Source organism: Poecilia mexicana, unplaced genomic scaffold, assembly GCF_051168715.1.
Source record: "Poecilia mexicana isolate PSO_F unplaced genomic scaffold, ASM5116871v1 scaffold_6, whole genome shotgun sequence".
NCBI lineage: Eukaryota > Metazoa > Chordata > Actinopteri > Cyprinodontiformes > Poeciliidae > Poecilia > Poecilia mexicana.
This window is the reverse complement of record NW_028263375.1, coordinates 26,549,507-26,576,301: the sequence shown is the minus strand read 5'-3', so window position 1 is coordinate 26,576,301 and position 26,795 is coordinate 26,549,507. Positions and strand designations below refer to the sequence as shown.

The following is a 26,795-nucleotide window of genomic DNA, read 5'->3' as shown; positions in this document are numbered from 1 at the left end:
TCGTCATTAGACGCACAGAAAGGGCAGACGAGCTTCCGAATGCCTGTCAAGTCACGGCCATTTTGTGAGTGGCATTTTATGAGACGCCTTTAAAAAAAGTTGTAGAAAACCGTGGCTGATGTTTTTATTGTTAACGCAGTATTGAAAATACATCTTTGTGTTTGACATTAAATAAGAGTAGATGTTTCCTGTTGTAGGTCAGCTGGGTTTATCAAAAGTTTATACTTTCTAAATGCCAAGGAGTTTTTTTGTTTGTTTTTTTTAAAGAATTATCATTGGTTTCTTTACATTTAGAAGCTTATGCACACTACATTTACCACACCTTTAAATAATTTTGGAAAGCCCAGATGATGATATCATGGCAAGCTTCTGGAAGGCTAATTTACACAATTTAAGTTATTAATGTTATTTTATTGTTATATTATCATAGTACAATTTCTGGCTAGGCTACCCCCTCTAACTGCTTCCCTGAATGAATAAGAAGGGTATTGTAACCAAACAAATGTTTCTTCCTGAATTTTTTGTGTAATGACCTTATGTACTTCTATTCATTGTTGTTATTTTACATTCAAAATATCAGAATTTGCACATCACTTTATTCCAGGGGTGTCCAAAGTAGGTCCTCGAGGGCCGGCATCCTGCATGTTTTAGTTCTCTCCCTGGTTTAGCACACCTGCATCAAATGATGGGTCTTAGAGGCCTAAGGAGAACATTGACTCGCTGAAAGAGGTTGATACTACCACTAGGGAGAAAACTAAAACATGCAGGATGCCGGCCCTCGAGGACCGACTTTGGACACCCCTGCTTTATTCAAATTACATCAGATGTCAAAACAGCATACTGGAATAACATTACTCTTACCGCGCGAAACTACCTCTCACAATATGGCGCCCGCACCGACGTATAGCTTGTAACCGGAGATGCAGGGGCTTTTACTTTGAAGAGCAATTACCGGAAACGCCTTTGTGTTTCAGAGCATGTGATTGTGTGCGGAGCATGCAGTTGATTGTCAATGCTTAAGCGGCTCAGCAGTGGTTCTGTCGGTCTGTGTGGGTACAATCAGTCTTTAAACAACTTTTTTCATTAGCAGCAAAGCTGTTTTCTACATTTGCTATAATGTATCGAGCGGTAGCAGCTTCTTAGCTTACCCGTTTAACAGCCCGTAAGCACACATATTAACCCAGCTGGTGAGTAATGGTAGCTACATTTCAAACGCACACGAGAGGCTAGCTAATAAATGTCCTGACTCCTTTAAAAAAAAGAGACATAAAATGCGAAACGCTGTCTTAAAGAAGTCTGTTTATACTGGCTGGTTAATTAATAACAAACCTTTTAGTTGACTAGCCTCCTAGACAAGGTCAAACATTTAAAAATAGCTACCAATAGCTAACCAATCTGTGTGACACTAAAGCAGAGCTTTGATTTGTTTATTAGCTTCTATCCTTCAGTTTAAAATCCTCCCAGCGTGTTTTGGAGGAAGTCGTCATTGCTGACAGTCCAGGAACAGATGACATTTAAATAGTTTGATATAAGTAGGCGGCGTCGGTGTGACTGTCTGCCTGTTTGACAGGTTCGCCGCTACGTACAACCGAACGGGACGTGATTTTCTGGTAATTTTTTCCCCCCCTCCCTCAAGTTACGTCGATTTTTCTCCGGCCACCTCAGGATGCTGGCAACCACCTGGGTGGGGCTGACGCGGACCACACAGACCAGGAGCAGATCTCAGGGATAAGCCAAACCGAGCCGGATCGCTACTGCTCTACTTTTTCCTTACCCCCCCCCTCCTCCGTCCTGCTTTTCGTTTCTTTGAAAGCACAGCGGGCGGCTTTCAAAAGGGTGAAAGCAGTCACCCAATCAGCCATGACCAAGTCCGAGTCGAAGAGAAGCGGCGTGTCCGCCGGCAAGTGCGCCAGCGCCGCATCCGCCGCTGAGCAGGTCAACAACGGCTCGTTTGATGTGGGCTTCCCGGAGCCGAGCCCCGCAGCCAAAGCCAAGGTGCTGAAGCAGACGTCCAAGGAGAGCCTCCACCGGAGGATCGCAGAGTGCGAGGTGTACGACGACGGGACCAACACCTTTTTCTGGTGAGTGGGGGACCTGAGGGTGTCACGACCACCTACCCACAGGGGAGGAGGGAGAACCGCGAGTTTTGTTTTCTAATGCATCAAGGTTGTCTGAAAGTCAGCCCCAAGTGACCTCCGTTTATTCCAGCACAGCTAGAGCTGAATTAGTGGGTTTCCTCACACAGACTCAAATTTTCCGTCCAAGCTCACCTACTATAATATCACACCCTGCTGCTTCCTCAACACAAGATGAAGATGGCAGACTTCTTACAGACAAATAAACCTGAGGTCCTGTGCTGCAGGTGGTGTTCTGTGTAGGTCGGGAGCGGGTCTGGGAATGTGTCATTCCCTCCCTGCAGCAGTTTTTCCTAGCTGTCTTGGCTCTTCAGTGTGATGGTTTAGTGTCTTTGGTGGCAGAGGCAAGTCACATTTTTCTTGTTGCGTCAGCATTTCAGCTTATTTAGTGTTTGACTCAACTTGGGCTGAAACAAGTAATCGGATTTACTGTGATTAATCGTTATTGAAATAATTCCCAGATAATTTAGTAATAGATTAATTAAGTGGAGAATATGCAAAACAGGCCATTTGTTAAAAGAACAACACAGTCAGAGGTGGACTAAGTCAAACCTGTATAAACGTTTATTTTGCATTGAAGAAACAGCCTTCTTTATCTGTAAATATGTTCTACCCTAATTCAAATTCTGTGGAACAAAAAATCACCTTTTATTAATTAAAAAAAATCTACCAGATTAGCCTTACACTGTACTGATAATAAGTGAAGCAAAAAAGAAAAAAGGCTGAGCTTTTCACATGTTAATGTTAGAAGTTTTTTTTTTCCAGCTGCAGATGCATACACTAAAGGAATTCTGTTTTTGTATTTTAGCCAATAAAATGTTTGTTGACTTATCAAAAAAGGAACTGAATTATGTTTATTTACATTTTACTTTATGTGTACAAAATAAACCTAACAGGGTGCCTGGGCAACCTTAAAAAGTTATGACTCAGTGGTTGCTAACGTGCTGCTAATATACTCTTCCTAGCTAGCTTTTATTTTTTTCTTTAAAGGAAAATGCATCACTAGTTGGCTGGACGATTGTTTTTGCCCATAAGATCCAGCAGGATCCCACAATCATTTCCTATATTTAAAGGGTTTTCTTTCTTTTTCTTTTTTTTTTTGGTCATACATTTTGTCCCAGCTAGCATAAAAAAAGGGCTGAAAAAGTCTTAAATTTGACTGGCTACAACCTGCAGATACCCTGTTTAAGTATATAAATGAAAACTCTTCAGAATGTGCCATTTTAAAAAAATAAATAAATAAATCTGATTAATTGTCAGAATAATCGATTACAATAATTGTCAGCTGCAGCCATATTTTGTATAAATTCAGCCTCTTCCCTCATAAAAACAAGTGTCTTCCAGACTGAGTGCAAATCTTTGCTGGTTAATTTTATTGAGCATCTACAGGTGCTGGTCATAAAATTAGAATATTGTGATAAAGTTCATTATTTTCCATAATGTCATGATAAAAATTAAATTGTCATATATTTTAGATTCATTGCACACCAACTGAAATATTTCAGGTCTTTTATTGTTTTAATTTTGATGATTTTGGCAAACAGCTCATGAAAACCCAAAATCCCTGTCTCAAAAAATTAGAATATTATGAAAAGGTTCTCTGAACGAGCAATAAAAATAATCATCTGAATCAACAAAGTAACTCTAAACACCTGAAAAAGATTCCTGAGGCCTTTAAAAACTCCCAGCCTGGTTCGTTACTCAAAACCGCAATCATGGGTCAGACTGCTGACCTGACTGCTGTCCAGAAGGCCATCACTGACATCCTCAAGCAAGAGGGTGAGAAACAGAAAGAAATTTCTGAACGAATCGGCTGTTTGCAGAGTGTTATATCAAGGCACCTCAGTGGGAAGTCAGTAGGAAGGAAAAAGTGTGGCAGAAAATGCTGCACAACGAGAAGAGGTGACCGGACCCTGAGGAAGATTGTGGAGAGGGGCCGATTCCAGACCAAATTAAATTTTCATCTCCATAAAACTTTTCAGCAGATGGAAGCATGAAGTGCTCCAAAATCTTCTGATAGCTGCTGCATTGATCCTGCCCTTGATAAAACCCAGTGGACCAACACCAGCAGCTGACATGGCACCCAGACCATCACTGACTGTGGGTACTTGACACTGGACTTCTGGCATTTTGGCATTTCCTTCTCCCCAGTCTTCCTCCAGAGTCTGGCACTTTGATTTCCGAATGACATGCAAAGTTTGCTTTCATCCGAAAAAAGTACTTTGGACCACTGAACAACAGTGGTCCAAAGTGCTGCTTCTCTGTAGCCCAGGTCAGGCGCTTCTGCCGCTGTTTCTGGTTCAAAAGTGGCGTGACCTTTGACCTGGGGAATGCGGCACCTGTAGCCCATTTCCTGCACACGCCTGTGCACAGTGGCTCTGGATGTTTCTACTCCAGACTCAGTCCACTGCTTCCCCCAAGGTCTGGAATCGGCCCTTCTCCACAATCTTCCTCAAGGTCCGGTCACCTCTTCTCGTTGTGCAGCGTTTTCTGCCACACTTTTTCCTTCCTACTGACTTCCCACTGAGGTGCCTTGATATAACACTCTGCAAACAGCCGATTCGTTCAGAAATTTCTTTCTGTTTCTCACCCTCTTGCTTGAGGATGTCAGTGATGGCCTTCTGGACAGCAGTCAGGTCAGCAGTCTGACCCATGACTGCGGTTTTGAGTAACGAACCAGGCTGGGAGTTTTTAAAGGCCTCAGGAATCTTTTTCAGGTGTTTAGAGTTACTTTGTTGATTCAGATGATTATTTTTATTGCTCGTTCAGAGAACCTTTTCATAATATTCTAATTTTTTGAGACAGGGATTTTGGGTTTTCATGAGCTGTTTGCCAAAATCATCAAAATTAAAACAATAAAAGACCTGAAATATTTCAGTTGGTGTGCAATGAATCTAAAATATGACAATTTAATTTTTATCATGACATTATGGAAAATAATGAATTTATCACAATATTCTAATTTTATGACCAGCACCAGTAGATGCATCTATTGAGCATCAGCTAACTAGTAAATCCGCTTGAATGTAAAAACTAATGCAGTTAAACTACAACATGTCTGATTATTATGTTTATTTTCACGTTTTGTTTCATCTCAGTGTTTTTGATCTCTTTTCCAGACTTTTCGCCACATTTTATCACGCTGCAACGACAAATTTCAGAAAAGTTACAAATGAAAATCTTAAAACCGTGCTTTGCATTGGTATTCAACTCCCACGTACTCAGATGGCCCTAAATGAAATAAACGGTTCAGGATCTGGCGAAAGATGGATGAGGCTGAACTTTGAAAACCAAGTGTTTAATTTTGGCTTCCCTTTAGAGTAAGACGGCCTTTTATGTGAATCTGTCACATGAAATGTCAGTAAAACAGAGGTTTGACGAGCCACTTTTAGTCAAAATAAAACTGTAAAATCCTTCCCACATGACATGCGCAGCGAGTCGTTCATTGATTCGATGCGTCTTTGGAAGCAACGCTGCTGGTAATCTCCACCTCAGACATGTGTGGAAAATTGGTGACAGCTGGCCAGTGATAAGAGTGAAGGATTTAGTGATTATCCGGATCACAGGTCAGCCTGGAAATGCAGAAAGCGGTTAAAAGAGCTGCTGCTTCTTATTTGTTTATTTTTGCAAACAAGCAGATCTGACTTTAGTTTACCAAGGGTTGTGGAGATATGTCCCAAAACAGTTTGAGGACGAGGAAACCCGTCTCGAGTTGGTGAGGAGATGAAAGGTAGGGGCAGTCTGCCTTGTAGGGGCAGTGGTCTTAAAATAAAACCACTGGAAAGTGGTTTTATTTTAAGAAGGAGGGGGAAAAATAAGAGGATTAGAATGGACGTCAGTCTGATTTGCAGTAAATGTTTCTGTTTCTGTAACTTTTCTACCTATTTAAAACTGCTGGTTGTGTCTCCGGTTTACCGACGGGCTCCTTTCTAATCTCAGACTCTGAGTTACACAGAACCGATATTTGTTCTCCTCCATTGTTGCTGTGTGGTTGTCAGCCTGGAGGCAAACAAGGGCCCTCCCCTCTTCCTCCTGCCGAACAGGTTGGATAAGGAGGTGGAACCAGGAGAAAACTCTGAAGCCGCCATGACTCACTTCGAGGACTTGGAGAGCAGCTCTTGTTCTTCAGGTTGACTGGTGGAAGCTGTGATTGCAGCATGAAATGCAGCCGTTAGACTTCACCTTGCAGAAAGTAAAACCTGTCCTAATAATCTGCTGGTCTGTTAGAGGAGCTTTGTCTATCTGTATGTATTTATTGCTTCATTCACTTCTTTTTTAGCTCAGATTATTGAAACAGACTGCGCAGATTTGAAAATTTGTACCAATATCCGATACAGATATTGTTGCTACGGCCGACAATCAATACTCACAGGTATTATTTTCCATATATATTTCTCTACCCTTTACACACTTTGGAGAAAAATGACCTCTCTGCCACAATCCTCCACGCAGAAAACATGTCAGCAAAAAAGAAATGAATATCAGTTTGTCTATCGGCCCAGTTTTATTTATCATACTGATATTTTAATATCGACCGATACCGATGTCAGTGCTGATTGCCGTTCGTTAAATTAAACTTTAAATTTTTGTGATTTGCTAGTATTTTAATGTTTCAACGTTAATATTTAGTTCAGATGATAAGAGCACAGCTTTTATTTTTTGTCTTGTAAATTTGATTTTTAGTTTTGACAGTAATATAATTCTGTATGGTTCTTCTTAGCTCTAAAAATCACCATTAAATCTCCAATATTACAGTTCATGCATCTCCAGGTCAAAATGTGAAATTGACCTTTTTTTTCTTCTTTTTTTTTCAAATTTGATTTCTGCCCTGATAAATTAAATTAAAAAAGTGTCAATTAAAAATTTAATGAGTTTCACATTACCACTTGGTTCTGTGCCTTAAGAAGAAAAATAAATTCTTTATGCAACACATGTTTGAAGTTAGTTTTTCAGTTGCATATATTAAAAAGAAAAAAGCAGAAAGTGAAGCTGAAAAGTTTAATTTAAACCCGACTCTCTCTGTACCCAGCATTCAGCTCATCGCTCCAGTTGGAACGCTACTTCATTTCTTACTTTAGAGGCAATCAACCCTGTTATTATCAATAAGTGGTCAAATAAAACTTTGCCCTCGCAGTAAATCTATCTATAGATAGTAACAATGCACAGATATCAGAGTGACACCACTATGGCATGATAAAGGCCAAAGTTTGGTCATTGGTTGTGGGTTCATGAGGAAAGTCGATGGTCCACATCATAGAAACAATGTTTGTGCAACAACCTAGATAAGGAGTTTAACCATCTGTAGCTTATTTGTAGGTAACTTAATTTATTAGTTTCCAGACAGAAATCTCTGCCTTGAAAACGTGAACATTTTTTGTTAGAGCAACACAAAGCAGCTCATAATTGTAAAATTCAAGTAAGAATGATGCATATTTGGTGTGTATATTGTAGTCAACACTTTGTTGAACCATGGTTTGCTACCTCTGTACTTCTTCTGGGGTCTCTGTTCTCTCTTCGTACATGCAGGCAACAATTTCTTTTGCCTGTTTTGCGTTTCAAAGTTGGTCTTGAAGTATTAAGTCCTGCCACAGATGGTCTACATGTTTAGGTCTCGACTTGGAGTGCATTTCCACCAACTGAGAATGGAAAAGACTGAGGAAATGTATCGTCACTTATGCATCAAACTACTGGGTAACACTTTATTTGAAGGGGTGTGCATAAGACTGACATAAACATGACATAACACCTGTAATGAACATAAAGAAGTCTTTATGAATGTTTATTACTGTTGTCATGAAGTGTCATTTGGTAAATAATGACACTTTTAATGCAAAGTTGCTCTAAAAGTTGCCTTGGAAGTCCATTAAAAATGCCAACTTTGCATGATTTTGCAAATTATGATAATGCAAAGTTGGCACTTTTAATGGACTTTTAATGCAACTTTTAGAGCAACTTTGCATTAAAAGTGTCATTTACCGAACGACACTTCATGACAACTGTCATAAACATGCATAAAGACTAATTTATGTTCATGACAGGTGTTATGTCATGTTTATGACGGTGTCATGTCAGTCTTATGCACACCCCTTCAAATAAAGTGTTACCAAATACGGTTAGTTTGTCATAAAATGACATGATACTGGCTGTTATAATATGATCAAAATAGCTCTAAATGTTCTCGCAAAACACTCCTCAGAAATGAAGTTCTGCAGCTTTCGCTCTGGACTTTTCTCTGAATCGTTCCCCTCGGCCGACTTTTATAAGATCTCTGCTGGCAGCACCTTGTGCAGACATGGCCGCCATCCCTCCAGGATTCAAGCATCAAAACGGGTTTTCGTCTATAAATGGCACTAATCTTATTTTTGCCGCCTCTCTTTCTCTCTGCCCCTGCAGGCGAGCCCACACCCTGACGGTGCTGTTCATTCTGACCTGCGCCCTGGTCTACGTCACGCTGCTGGAAGAGACGCCTCACGACACGGCCTACAACACTAAAAGGTCAGCGCGCCACCACCGTTACGTCCTCCCCCTCTTCGCCTGACCCCTGAGAGAAGGGCAGGAAATTTTCCACTAAACGGCTGGAGCTGCTTGATTGGATTATGCTTCCCGCCATGTGGCTGGAAGCACTTCATCAGAGGAGGAAAACTATTAACCCACTCCATTTGTTTCCATCCAGTTTGTCTTTGAGTAATTTTCTGCGAGTGTGTTTTTAATTAGTCTGGCTGATGGCGCAACCGTAAAGATGCCTCAGAGATGCAGCTTTGAAAATGGCAAAGTGAGAACCACAAAGAGGAAAAGTGTTATAACTGGTGACTTATGGCAGGCTGTTTTAACATAAAAGCACTTTCGTCTGACTATCCGTAGATATTTAAAAATGAGTTTTGACTAGAGTCAACTACACTCTGACCACCCCAAATGGTAATTTGCAACACCCGCATTCACATTCTGACCAGTCAGAATAATAATTCAAGATTTTAATTTGATGAGTCAAAATTCTTTCCCAGATGTCACATCTGATGTCACCGGATTGCATCCGTAATTACAAGACAACATAAACGTAATTATGACTAGTTAAAAGTACATTTGAGCTTAAGCCCCCCTTTTTCTGGCACTTAGGTGTCCTTACAGCTGCCTGCAGAATTTTTAGAGTCCCACACCAAACTGTCAGAAAATGCTGCAACATGTAAAGATCTTTATTAAAAAAGTTTTCATTGTTTTATTGAAGTTTCAGAATGCTATTTGCATCTCTACTTTATTTGGAGATATCTTTAAAGGACTTCTGACTGATCAAATCTAATTTAGAGAAATGTGGAACTCTAATTTTGCCTCATCATTATTTGCTTTCAAGATATCCGTGATTTAATTCGTCGAATCTATGCATCTAATATCTAAAAACACATTTTAGATGTTTTGAATTATGGGGTCTTTATTCAGAATTATGACTAGTTGAAACAAAAAGTGAGATATTAAATTGAATTGTCTGAAGCATGTTTCAGGTAGCCAGAAATTCACTATAGATACAACAAATTAATGGTAAATTTGATGTTCTTTATACTAGTCACATCGTAGAGGTATCTTATGTTATTTTATGTTAAATCTGCCGCCTGCAGGTGACTAAATCATTATGTTGTGAACTTAAACCTCAAATGTAACTCAAGACAAGCATCTGTGGGTTTTATAGAACTGTGAAACCTCAGAAACTGGGAGGAATGCCAAGCGGCTCCCATGTGGTTCACTTTCCTCCGTTTGTGCCAGAACTACTAAAATTTAGTGACGTTTGTCTTGGAAAACCGGTGGCAAAAAAAAAAAAAAAAACAGCCTGCACCTCCTCAGACTTGGACAGCAGCAGCATTTATAGTCCCTCTTCTGTTCTTGGTCTGTTTGTTACCTGTTAAATTGCATTAGGCCTTCCTGTGACAGTATTACCAGGTGGATAAGAGGCTGAACGTGTAAGCTGTCTGAAACCTTTTCCAACAGTTCGGACCCAAAAGGCAGACTGAAATCACATCTAGTTCTGCTCTGTGTTTGTTTTAGATTTCAGAGGGGGCCGTAGCTTCTTGTATGTTTGTTTTTATTGTTATTTTTAGCTTTGTTTGCTTCTGTAAGAGCATGCTTGTGTGTTTAACGAGTCTGATAGAAAGATTCCCAGGAAGTTGGGCTCAAGCTGCAGCCGGTGATGCGTTTTGTTTGTTGATGCGTTTGTGAGAGATTGTAGGAAGGCTCTTAACGGGATTTGCTGCCATCAGCAGAGTCCGGCTCGTCGGGATAAAGACGAGCCACTCTCATATGTACACACACTCTCACTCTATAGGACATTGCTTTTTCTGCCTCTAACTAGTTTGCACCCGCCTTTAACGTTTACATGCAGCACTCCTCTCTCAAACTCACACGCTTAATTCTCCTCCCACACACACTCGCACAGTCAGTCACACTCATGTGACTAGACTCGCTGGCAAAGCAGCACTGGTTTTAATTTTAGCCGACGTCTGGCTACTTATCCCTACCTACGCTTTAAGTTCAGACTGGTACCATCACCTGACATAACATGGCTCTGATTCTGTGCATCCTTAAAAAGTCTTGAGTTCATTAATCTAAAGTTAAGGCCTTAGAATGTCTTAAATTCATTAAAGAAAATGTAAGTTGGCCTTAAATATCGTCACCTTCTGAAAATAACAGCTTAAGTCATTTTTTGCCTAAAGTGATTTTTGCAACAACAAAAAATCGCTTTTGACAAAAAAATGACTTGGGCTGTTATTTTAGGAAAATAACAAAATGTTAATTTTGTCATAGCAGCACAATTTATCTCATACTATGCAGGTTTTTTTCTCGCAGGATGTTTTTGTCAGGCAAAAGTTTGAGTTGTGCACAGACATCTTCACTCACTGCTTTTTTGAGGGTACTAGCTGCTAAAACTGGCTAGCTGGTACTGGCTAATAGTATTAGCTTGTACTGCTAGTATGAGCTAATACTAGTAGTACTACTAATACTACTATTAGCTAATACTAGCTAGCTGGTGTGTTTGCTTACTTGCTAGCTAGCAAGCGAATGAACAAGACAGCTAGCATATTGCTCTCTAGCTAACTTCCTTGCTAGCTAGAGAGCAATATATCATTCACATTCAAGAAGCACAAATTTTATGACAAAGCCACAGAAATTCTCCAGAAATGTCAGTTTTTATCCCCTTTGTTTCTTTTCTACAGCTCTGCCTTTTTATCTTCAGCAGGTCTTAAATTTGAATTGGTGAAGCTGCATAAACCCTGTAAATAGTCTTAGCTTCGGGTTCCTGGTCGATTCCAGTCATTAGATCTAAACTCAGTCTGTTCAAATGGGAAAGAGAAAAAGAATTGGAACCCCTTTAAGTTTTTTTTTCATTATATATGAATTAAAATAAACCAAAGGGATGCCTTCTATCTTTCTGATCGTTGCAGGGGCATTGTGGCCAGCATCCTGGTCTTCCTCTGTTTTGGGGTAACACAGGCCAAAGATGGACCCTTCACCCGACCCCATCCAGGTAGGACCAACAATTTGATCAAATCAGTTCTGTTTGTTCAAAAAAAGATCAAATTTTTGGTTTTTAAAGATGTAATACTGGGTTTTTTTGGAAACCCAGTATTTAATTATTTTTTTAATCGTTTTTCACCAATGTACTCCTGTAGTTCAGGTTGATGTCAGTATGGACATATCCCACCATTTTGTTTGACAAGACTGTTTTACAGCTTCTATTTATTTGGATATTGAATGATCAGATCATCTATATGACAGAATATCGGGGCCTACCTATTAATATTTTTAATTAAGATACTAAAGTAATAACAAGAATACAGTCTTGCTATTAGGAGAATAAAGTATAAATTTTCTGAGATGTCAACACAAAAAATACTAAAATAAAAAGAGGAATGTTGAAGTTATACTTTGGTACAAGTCTTGCTAATATTTAATGGAAATATTTTATCTGTTAACACATCAGCATCAAATTATCAGTAGCAGATCTTTCAAATTGTGCAAACTGAGCTCTGCTCGCATCAGATCCTGATAACTTTATCCAAGCTTTTTCTTTCTCATTAAAACAAATTCTTTCTTGTAATTTTTAGTTTCTTTTCTGGTAAAATAGTTTTATTTTGTAATAAAGAGAAGACTGAAAGACTAACCTTCTTTTGAAAATACTTTGTCATTGTAATTTATTTTTTTAAAGAGGAAAGCGAGGAAAAAAATAAATTAAAATCAGATCTGGTAGGAAAAATTCAGGTTTTATATTTGGGAAAAGTTCTTTAGCCCAACATGAAGACATTTATTTCATATTAATGACTTTGAAATAAAATATTTCTTCATTAAAACACTAACAATAAACTAATCCAAACACACAACCATATTTATCAGATTACTGTGAAAACTATTAGCATGTCTCTATTTTTCTACCGTAGTTCTTCTTCAGACTCTTGTGCTGTTAAAGTATCCAAACCTCTTCTGTTGACACTGACATCATGTCATTAAGTTACGCTGACCTTCATTGTGTTGCGACAGGTCAAGGCCGGCTGCCCCGCGCCACACAACCTCCTTTGCTCTGATTGGTCAAAGGAATTGGCCTGATAAATAAGCTCCTCCCTTCAAAACAAACCTTTTAGTGGCTGCAAACAAAATTAGCTGCCAGCTCTCTGTAACTTTGTTTAATTACAAATGTATGTTCTTGGAAAGGCAGAGTATTCATTAGAAATGGCTAAAATATCTTTGTTTGACATTTTAGTCAAAATGTTGGTGATGAGATGACTTGTACTTCAAATCTTTTTTAGAAATGAATCATTTGTTAGTTGTTTACTCTTTTATTTTTGTTGTTCTTACAATTATTGAGTCAAAACCTGCTGGTTTCTGGACCATTTCATCCGGATCCGTATTGAGCTCCGTGCCATCCTGTGAATGAGCTCAGCTCCTCTCAGGGAAAATGACACATTTTATTTTTTTTCTTTGCCCGTTTTCCTTCACAGCTTCTATAGCAGGTGTCTGATGGTGTTTTCATAACCGAGGCCTGGTGAATGAAAAGCATTCATAGTGAAGATGGAAACTGAATATTACTAGAAATCCAGAAAGCCTAATTTGGTTCACTACTCAGAGCTCAACATCTGAGATGGTCCAAGACATCAGACGACAACCTCGATCTGAAAATGTTTGGCTTGGAGGAAAGAAATCAATTATTTAGACTTTAATTTTTTTCTAAATGGTAAACTCAACACATTGAAACACTGTTACTGTAGCAACACCACTCTTCAGTTTGGACGTTGTTACTGAAGTTGGTAACACTGTTTGACGGGGTGTGCATAAAACTGACATGACGCTGTCATAAATGAACAAGACAGCTAAACTCCTTCCATAAATACGAAGGAGTTTATGAATGTTTGACTGCTGTCATGAAGTGTCATTCAGTAAATGACACTTAATGCAAAGTTTGCACTAGAACTTGTATTAAAAGTCCATTTAAAAAATGGTCAAGTTTGCATAAGTGTCATCATTTACCAAATGACACTTCATGACAGCAGTCAAACATTCATAAAGACTTCTTCATGTTCATAACAGGTGTTATGTCATGTTCATGACAATGTCATGTCAGTTTTATGCACATGCCGTCAAGTAAAGTGTTACTTTACTTGATGGCAAAGCCTAAATACAAGCTACTTTCAGTGTCAGTGAAGTGTGAAGATGTAAAAGTCAAGGAATGATTATTTTCTTTACAACATAATGACATAATGTCTCCAAATCATTCAAGTTGCTTTCTTTTATCATTTTGAGTTTTCATCCTGAATTTGAAAACGTTTGACTCTTGGGAGTCGGAGTGAGCTCTACAGGAAACAAACTACTCTTTTAGAGCGCCTATCAGTGCTAATCTGTTATAATATGCCAAAGACTTTTGTTTATAATGGTAAAACCTGTTTTACAGCAGCTGTGACGTCACCTCTGCTTTCTATGTAGCTCACTTGCTCACTGCAAGAAAGATAATTATTCTTAAGTTATTTTTTTCCAGCCCTGGCAGAGAATTTGGAATCGGCTAAAATTTGTCGGCAGGTCAATGCTTTCGACAAAACGGGTCAAAAACTGATATTTGATATTCAGTGTTTCCTTATTTTTTCTGACGTCATTCATTCAAAATTGAGACTGTAAAATATACCGCATTAAAAACAGGATTAGGATTTTTTTCCCCAACACGTCCAGACGTCTCTTGTTCTGCATTCTGTCGGATGCAGAACACAAAAAAGCAAATCCGTTAAGACGCCACAGAAAATCGAATTTCGGTGAAAGATTACTTTGCATTTGTTCAGCTGTTGCCGTTACTAGAAGCTCAGTCACTGTGCCACTCCCTGAGACCGTGATCCATTAGGAGCTTCAGGTTGCAAATCTGAAAATCCTTCAATTTTTTTTTTCCTTGGCAAAACAAATCATACAGAGTAACAACAGAAATGCAGCATTAGGGTTAGCAGCAGAAATGACTGGACTCGCTCAACAGGTCGGGGAGTGTGCTTAACATGGCGTGATCTTGCACACACCTGAACATCAGCGCAGCACAAAGAAGTCGTGCAACAACCGTAACCTAACAACACGCCTGGCAACAACTTACAACGGCTACATCCGTCCTCTGAAGCCTGTTGTTTTCTTTCTGTACCTTCCTGCCTTCACGTCCCTCTGGAGTCAGTAGTTGTGTGCGACTTCTGCGTGAACAGTCTGCCAGGTAGACGGACGACTTTAGGAGCTGGTTTTATGGAAGCACCACTTATATGCCACTTTTTCTTTTTTTTTTTTTTTTTTAAGGCTGCACAGTCTGGAAAACGAGTCTAGTCAAATGTAATGGTAGCTCCACAAAACAGCAGCATATAAGAAACCCAACACCTGACTTGGCGATCTCGTCGTGTCCAGATGTGAAAGCACTTCAAACACTTCGCCCACAACAAAATAACCTCAACAACAACCCGCTGAGTGCTGCGGCTCCCCGTTTATTTGCATGTACAACCGGTAACGGACATCCAATCGCACAGGAAGCAGGTTTAGCCACCGGAGGAGCTGATGAGGCTGCCGTGCCGGTTCTGGGATCTGGGTTTGAACCTTCAGGGAAACTGTCAGGGAAGAAAACTTTGATCAGAATCACCCATCGACTCATCGAGTCTGTCATCTGCATCCGGGGAAACTCGTTCAGACGCACGCAGGTTGATGCTAGAGAACCAACAGGTTGAAGGTTTTCTTTGTCCCCATGGAACTGAGGCTGCAACAGCAGCTGCTTAGTGATGCCTAGATTTGTCTGAACAGCTCCATAAAAGTAGCAGAAGTGATATATAAATATCTATATATTGCAGCATTTGTTACATTTTCACACTGCACTGTGTGAACGATTCGTTTGATCGTCCACACCTCGCCAAACGAACCGGGCTTTCCAGACTTTTTGGAGTTTGATCAAAGCGGCACAAACAGGGCCAGTGTGAACGCACCATTGATGACTTTAATGAGCTGAATCTACAAACATGGTACTAAATATTTTTAAATGACTCATGTTTGTTCTCTCTCTTCAGCTTACTGGCGGTTCTGGCTCTGCGTTAGTGTCGCCTATGAACTCTTCCTCATCTTCATCCTTTTTCAGGTGTGTATCCAATCAAATGGCTCTTCTTTGTAGGCTGTTTCTGACCGTGAAGCAGCAGAACTTCTCCACTGAAACACTTGATTTCATTCCCTTTAAATCTGACTGCTTACCGATGTTCTGGATGGAAGCCGTTAAGACATCCTAAACACCGGCCAAAATGTCAGATTTTTTTATTTATTTTTTTTAACTGATTTTTGCTTCAGTTCCTGGTGTTTCTATATAGTGGTCACTGGAAGCCTCTTTTCTGTCTCCCAGTTTAATTAAAATGTCAAGACGCCAACCCTGATCTGTAGTTTAGAGATGTCAGCCAGCTGGCCAGCAGCTCCAGTAAAGCTAAAACTTGATCAAAGTTTTATGTATGTTTGATGCCCTAATAAGATTACCGTGTTCTGTATGGAAGACTTATCCTGCCAAAATTTTGAATACATACACACACACACACACACACACACACACACACACACACACACACACACACACACACACACACACACACACACACACACACACACACACACACACACACATATATATATATAGCTTAGTAAAGTAATTAATGTGCCAAAAAGGATAACTTCTCCAGATTATTGCATTATCATTTTAAATATTACTATTTAATTTTCCATTTTATTTCCAATCTCATTTTTTTTGTTTCTCATATTCTGTATTCAAGACGTTTTTAAATCTACTGCCACTTATTCATCCTACATTGATATAGTTTTGTTAACATCAATGTAGCGAAACTTTACTTCTAGATTTACTTCTAGAAAAATAAATCTAGAAGTGACGGTCATTTTTATAAACAGTCAAGTACATAAAAAATCTGACAGATAAAAGTTGACTGATTAAAAAAAATAAAACATATTAAATAATTGACAATATTTGGCATAATAATTACTTTACCAAGCCATTCTTATTTTTTTTTTTTTTAAATATTGACAATTTTGGCAGGATCCGTCCCCCATAGATGTGCAAAAGAGCTTCTTTTCAAGTAACCTTGGTGTTTTTCTTTATTACAATGTCATGAAACAGACGGTGCACGATGGGCGACAGTTCATGAAGTACATCGACCCTAAACTAGGGGTCGCTCTGCCTGAGCGCGACTATGGAGGAAACTGCCTCATCTACGACCCGGGCAACGCCACGGATCCTTTTCACAACCTCTGGGTGAGAGTCTGAGGTGTTTCAGTCAATCTCACGCTCGAATGCCTTTAAAAAAATTATGGAAGCTTTTGTCATGTTTCCAATCTTAAACTTTGATGTAATTTTCAAATCTAAGCACAAAATCTCAAGTGGATTTAGAGCTGTACTTTGACTGGGCCTTTCTAAGACCAGTTTTGATCTGAGAGATGGCAATGTGAAGTATGTGGCTGCTTCTGGGGTAAGGGTCTGAAGCTTTTACAACCAGAAGAGATTTTAACTCTGAGGCCAGCCAAATAAAACTCGTCTTTTGAAAAAAGAACGACTTATAATTTTAGACAAAATATCTATTGAATGAAATATGTTATATTTAAAGAGCCACTATTTATTTTTATTTTTAGGATTGACAATAAAGCTAAACATAAAATTGAGAAAAAAATACAATTTTGCAAGAATAAAAAGGAAAAACTGGACAAAACAACTGAAAGGTCCGAACAGCCACTTGTAGCATGACTAATATTAAAACGTATCACAGACGGCGCCTCCAACTGCGTTCATGTGACCGACTCTAAAAGCCCGAGTTTTTTCCGGACCTCCAGAAGAACCGGGACTGTTTTTCCTCTGGGATTGCTCTCAGCATCTGTTGCAGTGACCCAGAACCCTCTCTATTTATTGCAGCCTCCGAGTGGGTCAGTCCACAACTTCCAACATGTCGAATTGGGATCAGATGTTTAAGAGAAGCGTCATATGCAGCTTCCGCCTGCTTGAATTGGGCAGAAAAATCCAACAACTGCTAATTACAAGACAAAATGGAAGAACGGGAAGTAGCACTGAGCATTCATGATCCACTTAGCCGTTGCATTTTCTCCTGTTTTTATAAATAAGCTAGCTTTGGCAGCCTCGTGGTTGATTTTTCTTGGAGATAAACCCGGTGCACAACGTCGCTGTTCAGCGGTGTGGCACCCATCGGGTCAAAGCTTGTTCATCAGCAGTTTCTGCTCCAGATCCCCCAGATAGATGACGACCCAGAGGAGAAGCTGAAGGAAACACGGATATCGCCTGACTCGTCTGTCAGCGCTGCTCTATGTGTCTCTTTTGCTTTTTAAGAAGTTATCAATAAGTGCAAAGATTGTATTTGTTACCAAAGCAGCTGTAGATTCACGGACTTCTAATCCTGGTTGTGCACAAGGTGGAAATCAGCCTGTTTGTTTCTGCAGGATAAGATGGATGGCTTCGTTCCAGCTCACTTCCTGGGGTGGTATATAAAGGTAAACACCGACAGTTTATCCAACAATCAACTTAAGAGACTGCAAAAACACAACATCCAGCCAATAATTTTTAATTTAGTTTCTAGTGCAAATATCTTGCCACACTTGAAATAAGATGAAACTGACTTACAAGTAACTTTCTTGTTTTAAGACAATAATTCCTATAAAAAAATTAATTACCTCCTTTGACAGATTATTTCACTTACATTTTTCTTTTGCCACAAGTGAAATAATCTACCAGTTGAACTAGTAAATTAAGAAAAAACAATATTAAGGAATTATTGCAGAAAAGTTACTTGTAACTTAGCTTTGTTTTATTTCAAGTGTACAAAGATACTTGCCATGCGTCAAACTCGAGGCCCGTGGGCCAAATCAGGGCCGCCACAGCTCTTTATGTGGCCCTCTAGATTCTAGACTAAACACTAAATGTGCTTAAGTATTATCTTATTCATCAAATCGGTGCAGTTTTTATCTGTTTACTGCCAAATTATATCAATCAGTCCCTCCAGTTTTTTTAGGATTATCATGGAAATTCACAAAAAAAATTCACAAATTCCTGCCCATTTTTTTGCACTAATAATTTGGAGTTTATTGCAGATTTTTATCAAATTGTAAAAAACTTTACTTGCTCTAAACAGCTGCATCAGCCTTAAAGGATGTCAGATGTAGTCCATGATCTGTGCAGCGAGTAATAGAAAGTCACATTTACCATCATAAATAAGTGCAAATATTTCCAAATTAGTACCACAAACACTTTGATTTTTATTGCAAAAAAAAATCACAAAAAGAATCTCAAAATCCTGTAGGGACTGAAAAGATGTTCAATAATGTTTAATTTTAAGAAGTAATTAATATTTTAACAGTTTGTGAACAGGTTTTATCGATACATTCTGGCATAACCGGCCCTTTAAGAAGGTTCATGATCTGGATTTGGCCCAAAATGAAAATGAGTTTGACACCCCTGCCCTAAAAACTAGACCAAAAATACTTTGGGGGCAGGGGGGTTTGTTCCTCCTTTATAAAATCATGTGAGTATATGACATCAGAATCTTAAATATGTTGTGTTAATGGAAGAACGTCTTTGCAGTTGCTTACTGTAAAGATCCAGCCTGACATTTTGAAGATGAAGACGCCCCATCGCTCTGATCAGCCTCACCTTTAACGGGTCTTTTGTCTTGTGTTTCCTGTCAGACGCTGATGATTCGGGATTGGTGGATGTGTATGATCATCAGTGTGATGTTCGAGTTCCTGGAATACAGCCTGGAGCATCAGCTACCGAACTTCTCAGAGTGCTGGTGGGACCATGTGCGTACAGCCACTGCTTACTTCTTTATCCCAACACACTTGAGATAAGACGCTTGGAGCTTTAATTAAGACTACATGTCAGTAAAATAACGATTATTCTTTATCTAATTTAATATCTTAGTCCTGTTTGTCTCTGTCATTTTGCTGCTTAGCTTTAATTACAGTCTTTCAAAATAAATGTGGTGGATTCCAAACAAAGGGCATTTGTTTGGAACTCATAATGGTCTTAAAAAGTCCATTATGAGTCGGTAAAACCTTGAAAAAACATGAATAATACATGAGGGAAGGTTTTTCCTATAAAACAACAATTCTGAAAGGACAATTTTCCCTTTCATTTAGCGACGCTAACAGAGGAGTCATCAGGATGTTGGTCTCTTGCTTCCCACTTTGTCCTAATAAAAGTTGTCATCCATCAACGTGTGAGTGGATTACAGCTTGACCTCACTGACCTTTTTAACAAAAGCTATCCTCTCGCCCCCAGTGGATCATGGATGTGTTGGTGTGCAACGGTTTGGGGATCTACTGCGGCATGAAGACGCTGGCCTGGCTGTCCATGAAGCCGTACCAGTGGCAGGGCCTCTGGAACATTCCTACGTACAAGTAAGGCTTCAAAACGACTGCTTCCTCCGAAGAGATTCAGTTCAATCTGACACAAGTCCAATATGAAATAGAAGTAGTTCTTTCTTTTAGTATGAGCTTCTTTTTTTTAATAAAGCAGCTGAAATGACGAAAGAAAAAGTCGGATTCATATAAAACTGTGAAAAAAGGCAGGATTTTATCAAATCCTTGTTTTTAGCCGTTGTATTTTTGTATTTATTCACATTTCTAACCATCTACTCATCACTTTTCCTCGTAGGGGGAAGATAAAGCGCATAGCATTCCAGTTCACACCGTACAGCTGGGCCAAGTTCGAGTGGAGGCCGGCTTCGGACCTTCGGCGCTGGCTCGCCGTGCTGGGGATTATCTTCATGGTAACGAGATCTCACTGCCGATTTGAAAGGACTTTGGGTCATTTTGGGCAGATGCCACATTGCAAAACGACTCCAAAGCTCCGACAACAGCTTGTGTACAGTACTTTGCAGAACTATTCATACTTTAGTTCTTTTTTAAAAATTTTGTCAAACCAAAGTTCCTACCCTTGAAGTGTTTTTTTTCCTTTTTGAGGCTCTTACGGAGCAGCTGTGATTATGCTGAGATTAGATTACGCACACTTGGAGCCGCATGATTGGTTAAAAAGCGCTGAAGCTTTCGGTTGTAGTGTGATCAAATGTGAAAAGGTTAAGGGTCGAGTATTTGTGCAAAGTAGCTGAACCTTTAGAACAGGGCTGTGTAACTCTGGAGCTGCGTCTCCATCACAAATGTGTTCAGAACTTTAATATTTCACTAATGTCAAAAAATAAAATTTTTCAGTTGCAGTGTTTCCATTAAATAACACAATTAAAATCGTACGTGAATAAGTTTGTTCACTCGATTAAAAAACATGTTGCATCTTCATCCTCCTGCCACTTCCTGTCTTCATCTTTGTCATTTCTGCCAGCAGCAACATCTGGTTGTTGATCACATGACTTGTGATGCCAAAAACTAGTTTCAATTGCAGTTTAATGAAATGAACTAATTTCAATGCAGCTGAAAAAGTGCCTCATCCCAAAGCAAAAACATTTTAGCAAAACAGTTTTTTCTAAATTGCTGTGTTTCCATTAAGCAAATTTATTTTTGTAATTACAATTTGCACAATTTTATGACCAATAGAAACACAGACATTGGCTCTTTATAACTCAGTGTTTTCAAATATGGACAAAATAACATTAAGGTTTTATATCTGCCTGAAAATGCAGTTTTTTGTGTCATTAGCTGGAAACCAGATGCTTTAATTTTAGATCATTTTCTAGAAATATTAACATTTTGTAGAAGACAAACACTTTCTGCTTTCAAACATCTTGTGTTGGTGTTTATTTTCTTTTCAGATGTAACTATAGAAATAAGATGTCAACTCTTGAAAAACGACTTGTTTTACCCATCAAAAATAAGAAGCTTTTTTTTTTTTTTTGATTTTTTTCCATTTTTAGCGGCATTAAGAGTAAAAAAATGACTCTTTGGACTGTAAAAGTTTCACACCCTGTGCTTTAGAAGATATCTAAATCAATCCCATGCAAATTTTTCCTTTGGTTTTAAGTTTTCTCTCACTTGTTTGCTCCTGGATTCATACATGTTTTTTTTTTTTTAACCTCCTCGTAGTTCCTGCTGGCGGAGCTGAACACCTTCTACCTGAAGTTTGTGCTCTGGATGCCTCCTGAACACTACCTGGTGCTGCTGCGCCTCGTCTTCTTCGTCAACGTGGGCGGCGTGGCCATGAGGGAGATCTACGACTTCATGGACGACCCGTCAGTACCGGAGTTCATCCTCCAGACGTTTGTCCGGGTCGCATCGGTTTGCCCTCATCGTGTGACTTCTCCCAACAGGAAGTTCCACAAGAAGCTGGGCCAGCAGGCGTGGCTGGTGTCGGCCATAACGGTGACGGAGTTCCTCATCGTGGTCAAGTACGACCCCCTCACCCTCATGCTGCCCATCCCCTTCTCCGTCATGCAGTGCTGGTTCTTGGGCATCTTCCTCATCCTCATCTGGACCCTGTGGAGGTTCTTCATCCGGTAAGAAGAGAGTCGAGTTTGTTCTCGTCTCGCAGTACTTTGAAAAATATGTTTTTACATTTTATCCAAAAATACATTTAAGAATGCTCAAAGCACTTCCAGAAATGTTAAGAGGAATAAAACTGCGTCAACATGGAATGACTCATCTGATTAAGTTTATTTTCTAGATCAAAATTATGCAAATTATTTTTGACTTTTTGTTAAAAATATTCTAGGAAACTTGAAGTGGCAGTTATTTAGTCTAAAGTTTTATTTCGAAGGTCCTGGAGAGTGTTGGAAAAGTGAGAAACTTGATCTATATAGTTTTAAAGTCTAAACGGAGAACAGAAAAACTTTACGTCCTTTCGCTTCAAACTCAGATAAAATGCACGTCCATACATCCATCCATCCTTCTGTCCTCAGTAAAAGAAACACTGCCAATGTTCCTTAGTGAACTATTATTACCTTAACATTTCTACAGAACCAAGAATTCTGTATAAATGTGGAAATTTAATATGAAAAATGTTGAGGCTAAACCTAAAATGTTTAGTGTCATTTTGTTGTAGAAATCAAATCCAATAAAAGCTGTGAATGGGAACTTTTTTTTTCTTATATATATATTTAAAATGTCAAAAAATTTTCTTTATCATTAAGTGCAAATTGCCACTTAATGGAGCCATTATTGAATATCCAGAGTTTTGCAGACTCCTGGTCTAGGCCTATTCAAGTGTGTGTGTGTGTGCTTTTTTTGTTTGTTTTGTTTTTTAATGAAAATAAAATGGATAAACTTTAATGACTTGCAGCCAAATGGATTCTCACTGAAACCGTCTGCAGCAAAGCATCTTAAATCCAACATGGCAAAAACTGTTTCACCTATTTATATTGTCTGCTTCCACCTTCCTAATTTAAAACAAGCTGCTCGTCCCAACAGCGTCTAAAATAACTAGCCTACATTTGCTGTTATTAATAACAGTCTGAGTCTAGTTCTACTTTTCCTTCACATAAATAAGAACCCAGAGCAGAGGTAGGCAGGGCTAGATGAGACACAAACTTAAGACTTCATCATATTGTGTGTGATTTGTAGTCGTGATGAAAAAAGTACATCTGAATTCGACACTATAAATTTTATTCTGTCTGCAAGTCGAGCTGAACACATGGAGCCTCTCAGAGATAAAGCTCTCAAATTACAACTTTAGTCAATTCATCACTGCAGTGGTTACATTAAGTGGTGTAATTGCTGCTTGGCAGATAATAAATATAGAATTGATCATTATTTAGATGGATTTAGGAGTCTATGGCCTTTTTTTGAATAGACAGTGGGGGGAAACCAAGTCATGTCGCGTCTTCAGGAGTTTTTCTGTGTTTGCAGAGCGACTTGTTCAAAATCTACAACATTCTTCACAAACTCCACTACTAAACAACTGAACAGCCAGGTCTTGTCCGTACAGGAGCTTCATGTCCTTGAACATGGAGCTTTCAAGGTCTGGAAAATGTTTGATTTCTGTGGGGAAAAAGTGCTTTATGTTCAAACTGCACCGATTTGTAGAAGTGAAATTCAACGTTTGATTTAAAAAAAAAAAGCCTATTATTTACCAGATATTTTTCATACATATAATAAAAAGACACATTTTTCCCCTCACTGTCTTAAGTTAAACCAAACATTTCTTGGTTTATGTCGGATAGAAATGCCAGAATTATTTCTGATTGCTAAAAACCAGAAAACCTACCGAAAACATTTTTTAGAGATTATTTTGTAACTTTTTTTGTATATTGCATCTCAGCAACCAGTGTGAGACAGAAAGTTACTCACATTACATATTTGCTTGGATTGTTTCAACGTAATGAATATTTATTATTCCTCATGACCCAACGAGTTATTGATTCATGTAACTGGAATAAAAGCTTATATTTTATTAACTGTTTTGTTCTTGGACCACTTAAATGTGGATGAAATTAATAATAATGATAAATTGTCATATAATGGTGAAACCGTTTTCTTTTTAGTTCCTTTGTATCTTTTTCTTTTTTTTATCTCCAAAGTGTGGTGCTGAAAAAGTTTGTAAACTTGAAAAGTCCTTAAAGTTTACAAGAGCCAGATATAAGCATGCCTTTTACTTTTCAGGAATGCATCAAATTTGTTTTTTTGTCCCATTTTCTTGTTTCAAATTGTAAAATCTGACAGAAATAATGTATTTTTTTTCCAGGCTTTTACATTTTCTCCACCACATTGTTTCTTCTTGTCGAGGAAATTCACTCCTAAGACAATCCTCAGGGCTAACTCCTCGTTTCCTGTCCTTCCCAACTTCACAGTGACATCACGCTCCGTTACAAAGAGACGCGCCGGCGCAAACAGGAAGCACCCGTGGACTGGGACCGCCAGCTGGGGAACGGCAGCCCGGGGGCGGCGGGAGCAGCGGGAGCGGCGGGTTTGGCATCGTCGGGCCGCAGCAAACTGAACGGCAGCTCCGACTCGCTGCGACAGAGGAAGTCCTGAGAGGAACTGAGGGGGAAGTTTGTGCAAAGACGCGCGTAGAGGCAACCAGGTGGACTTACTCTTGTGCCTACAGCAACAACTCAAAGGGGTGGGGGGGGGTTGCCATGGTAACGGATGGTTTAGTTGCTGAAAGGTGTAGTCAGTCACACTACAAGAAGTTACCTCATTCTGCTTCTTTTTTTCTTTTTTAAACATTCGTGGAGCTACGCTCTGTAAAAGTTTTTGTTCCCGTCTCGAATGTTCAGGGCTGACAGACTGAATGCACTCTTTGAATCCGATCAGTTTCCATTTTTACTGCAGACGAAACTCCGCGAGCATCAGCAACATTCCCTCCTCTGTAAATATTCCCGTTTTCCGTCGCGAAGGTAAGAGACGTTGCCGACTTCCTGTCGGCCACTGCTATGCAATCGGAGAATCTGGGATTTATTCATACATTTAACAATCACAAAGTGGAATTTGTTCTGCAAGTCCGAGTCATTTTTGACGGTTTAAATCTGGTCCCAAGTACACAAGACGATGTTAATGTGCTGTTTAGGTAGGCTTTTTATTATTATAGTTATTAATAAGATTTTAGGTCGGTTTCCAGGATGTACGAGACTTTCAAATGGGTTTACAAAGTAAGAACCTCCTGAAAATGTTAACTTTGAGTTAAAGAAAAATCTTCATGTTGTCTTCTAATTATTTGCCTGGTGATGTAATCGTTTGGGGAGGAGGGATGTGCGGTGGGGTGGTTGATTTTTATCTCTGGCTTGTGCTGGAGTTTCGTTAAAATTGTTGAAAATCAGGTTGTTGGTGCAGGGGGAAAAAAATAAAAAAACAAAAATCAAGTTGTCAAAAATAACACCGTCTTTTTGTGACAAGATTAGCTAAATCTTTGAAATTTCACAAACTTGATAAAAGCTTATTTTTCTCTGCCTGAATAAGGTTCCTTTGCCGCCTCGTTGTCCAGTAAGAGTACTCTCAGCCTTTTTAAGCGTCTCCGTTTGGGGTCAAGAGAAAATATTTCAGGATTAGAACCGAAAACCAAAGCTAGGAATCTAAAGCTGGGATTATTTAAGACGTGTATGTTCCAAACCTGTAGACTCTGGGTTCATTTAGAAAAACTGTTTTTTAAAACTGCTTTATGTCATTTGTGATCGCTCTGCAAAAAAGCTAAAAGGAAAGAAACTGTTACCAAAACTTAGTGTTTTGTTTTTTTTTTTAATGTGCTCCTTTGTGACAAAGATGCTGACAAAAGTCGACGGCGCCTGTGAATCACGGCTTCTGTCCTTCCTGCTGTGGGACCTAGTGCGTCGAGACACTTGTAGTAGTTTGTGTAAGTAATTGATTCAAAAGCAGGAGAATTTAGAAAAACTGACTTCATTTTTGCCAAACACTAGACAGAAACATGACATTTCTTGTCTTTAATGAATACACTGATTTCTGTGCAGTTATTTCTCAACATATATTCTATTTATCTGATGCGTTACAATTAATTTTTTCATCCCATCCTTGAAAGTTCCTCCCCCCCCTAGATTGTATTTTGTCATTTAATTGATTTAAATATTTTACCGTATTAAATGAAAGTCTCCAAATTACACTTGAAAAGTGAAAATAAAAAAATCAGAACAGGAAATTGAATAAGCATTACCTAAACAAGATTGTTTTCCATGTGGGTGTTTGCGGGGTTGGTTAGCATCTCTTTCTGCCACACGGGGGCGCTAGATGTCGTCGTTTGAGCTCCGTGCAGCCATGTTTCAATGTACTTTGAGTAAATGTGAACATGTTGGGGATTATTAACAGGATTATGCTGCTGCTCAATGTAATTTTATAAAGTTTTTTTTAATAAAATCAATAAAAACTGAACTTTAATGTGTCTGGTTAATATTCTAAATATAATTGAAGTTTTTTGGGGTTTTTTTTTTTGCAAAAAGAGGAAGAAAAAAGTTTTGACTTTTTAAAATTAGAAGTACATCTTGTCATTTGGTTGCCAAGGCGACAAGCCTGTTGCATTCATGCTGCATGTGTTGGTCAATGCATGGTTCCAGCATTATGATGAGGCCAACTGGTTGGATAACATTTTCGTTGTTGCCATCATGAAAGTTTAACAGATTACGGCAAACACTTAAGTTTGGAGAATGAATCGTTTTAAGATCATGGTTTCATCATACTTTTATGAACTACGATAAAACTTTTCGCTTTTAGCTACATCTCCCAGCATGACGTGAAATAACATTGTGG

The 26,795-nt window shown here is 38.9% G+C and overlaps 1 protein-coding gene across 2 annotated transcripts; it reads left to right on the top strand.

Moving 5' to 3' along the window:
- Positions 1-985: 985 nt before the first annotated feature.
- ptdss2 (phosphatidylserine synthase 2) lies at positions 986-26,420 on the top strand. Of its 2 annotated transcripts, XM_088006502.1 has the most exons (13): positions 986-1,187; positions 1,666-2,081; positions 8,529-8,630; positions 11,561-11,643; positions 15,677-15,744; positions 16,777-16,911; positions 18,102-18,152; positions 19,344-19,457; positions 19,939-20,057; positions 20,314-20,428; positions 21,693-21,838; positions 21,917-22,102; positions 24,392-26,420. In XM_088006502.1, exons 2-13 carry the CDS (start codon positions 1,861-1,863, stop codon positions 24,573-24,575), a joined length of 1,524 nt encoding a protein of 507 aa, XP_087862628.1. In that variant the 5' UTR covers positions 986-1,187; positions 1,666-1,860; the 3' UTR covers positions 24,576-26,420. The 2 variants fall into 2 exon arrangements, with proteins under 2 accessions (XP_087862628.1, XP_087862627.1); XM_088006501.1 differs by having other exon boundaries at positions 986-2,081.
- Positions 26,421-26,795: the final 375 nt, after the last annotated feature.

Coding starts and splice junctions, on each gene's coding strand:
- ptdss2 (XM_088006502.1), top strand. CDS start 1,861: ATGACCAAGTCCGAGTCGAAGAGAAGCGGCGTGTCCGCCGGCAAGTGC. Junction 2,082..8,528: donor GGGACCAACACCTTTTTCTG/GTGAGTGGGGGA, acceptor CTGCCCCTGCAG/GCGAGCCCACACCCTGACGG. Junction 18,153..19,343: donor TCCTGGGGTGGTATATAAAG/GTAAACACCGAC, acceptor GTTTCCTGTCAG/ACGCTGATGATTCGGGATTG.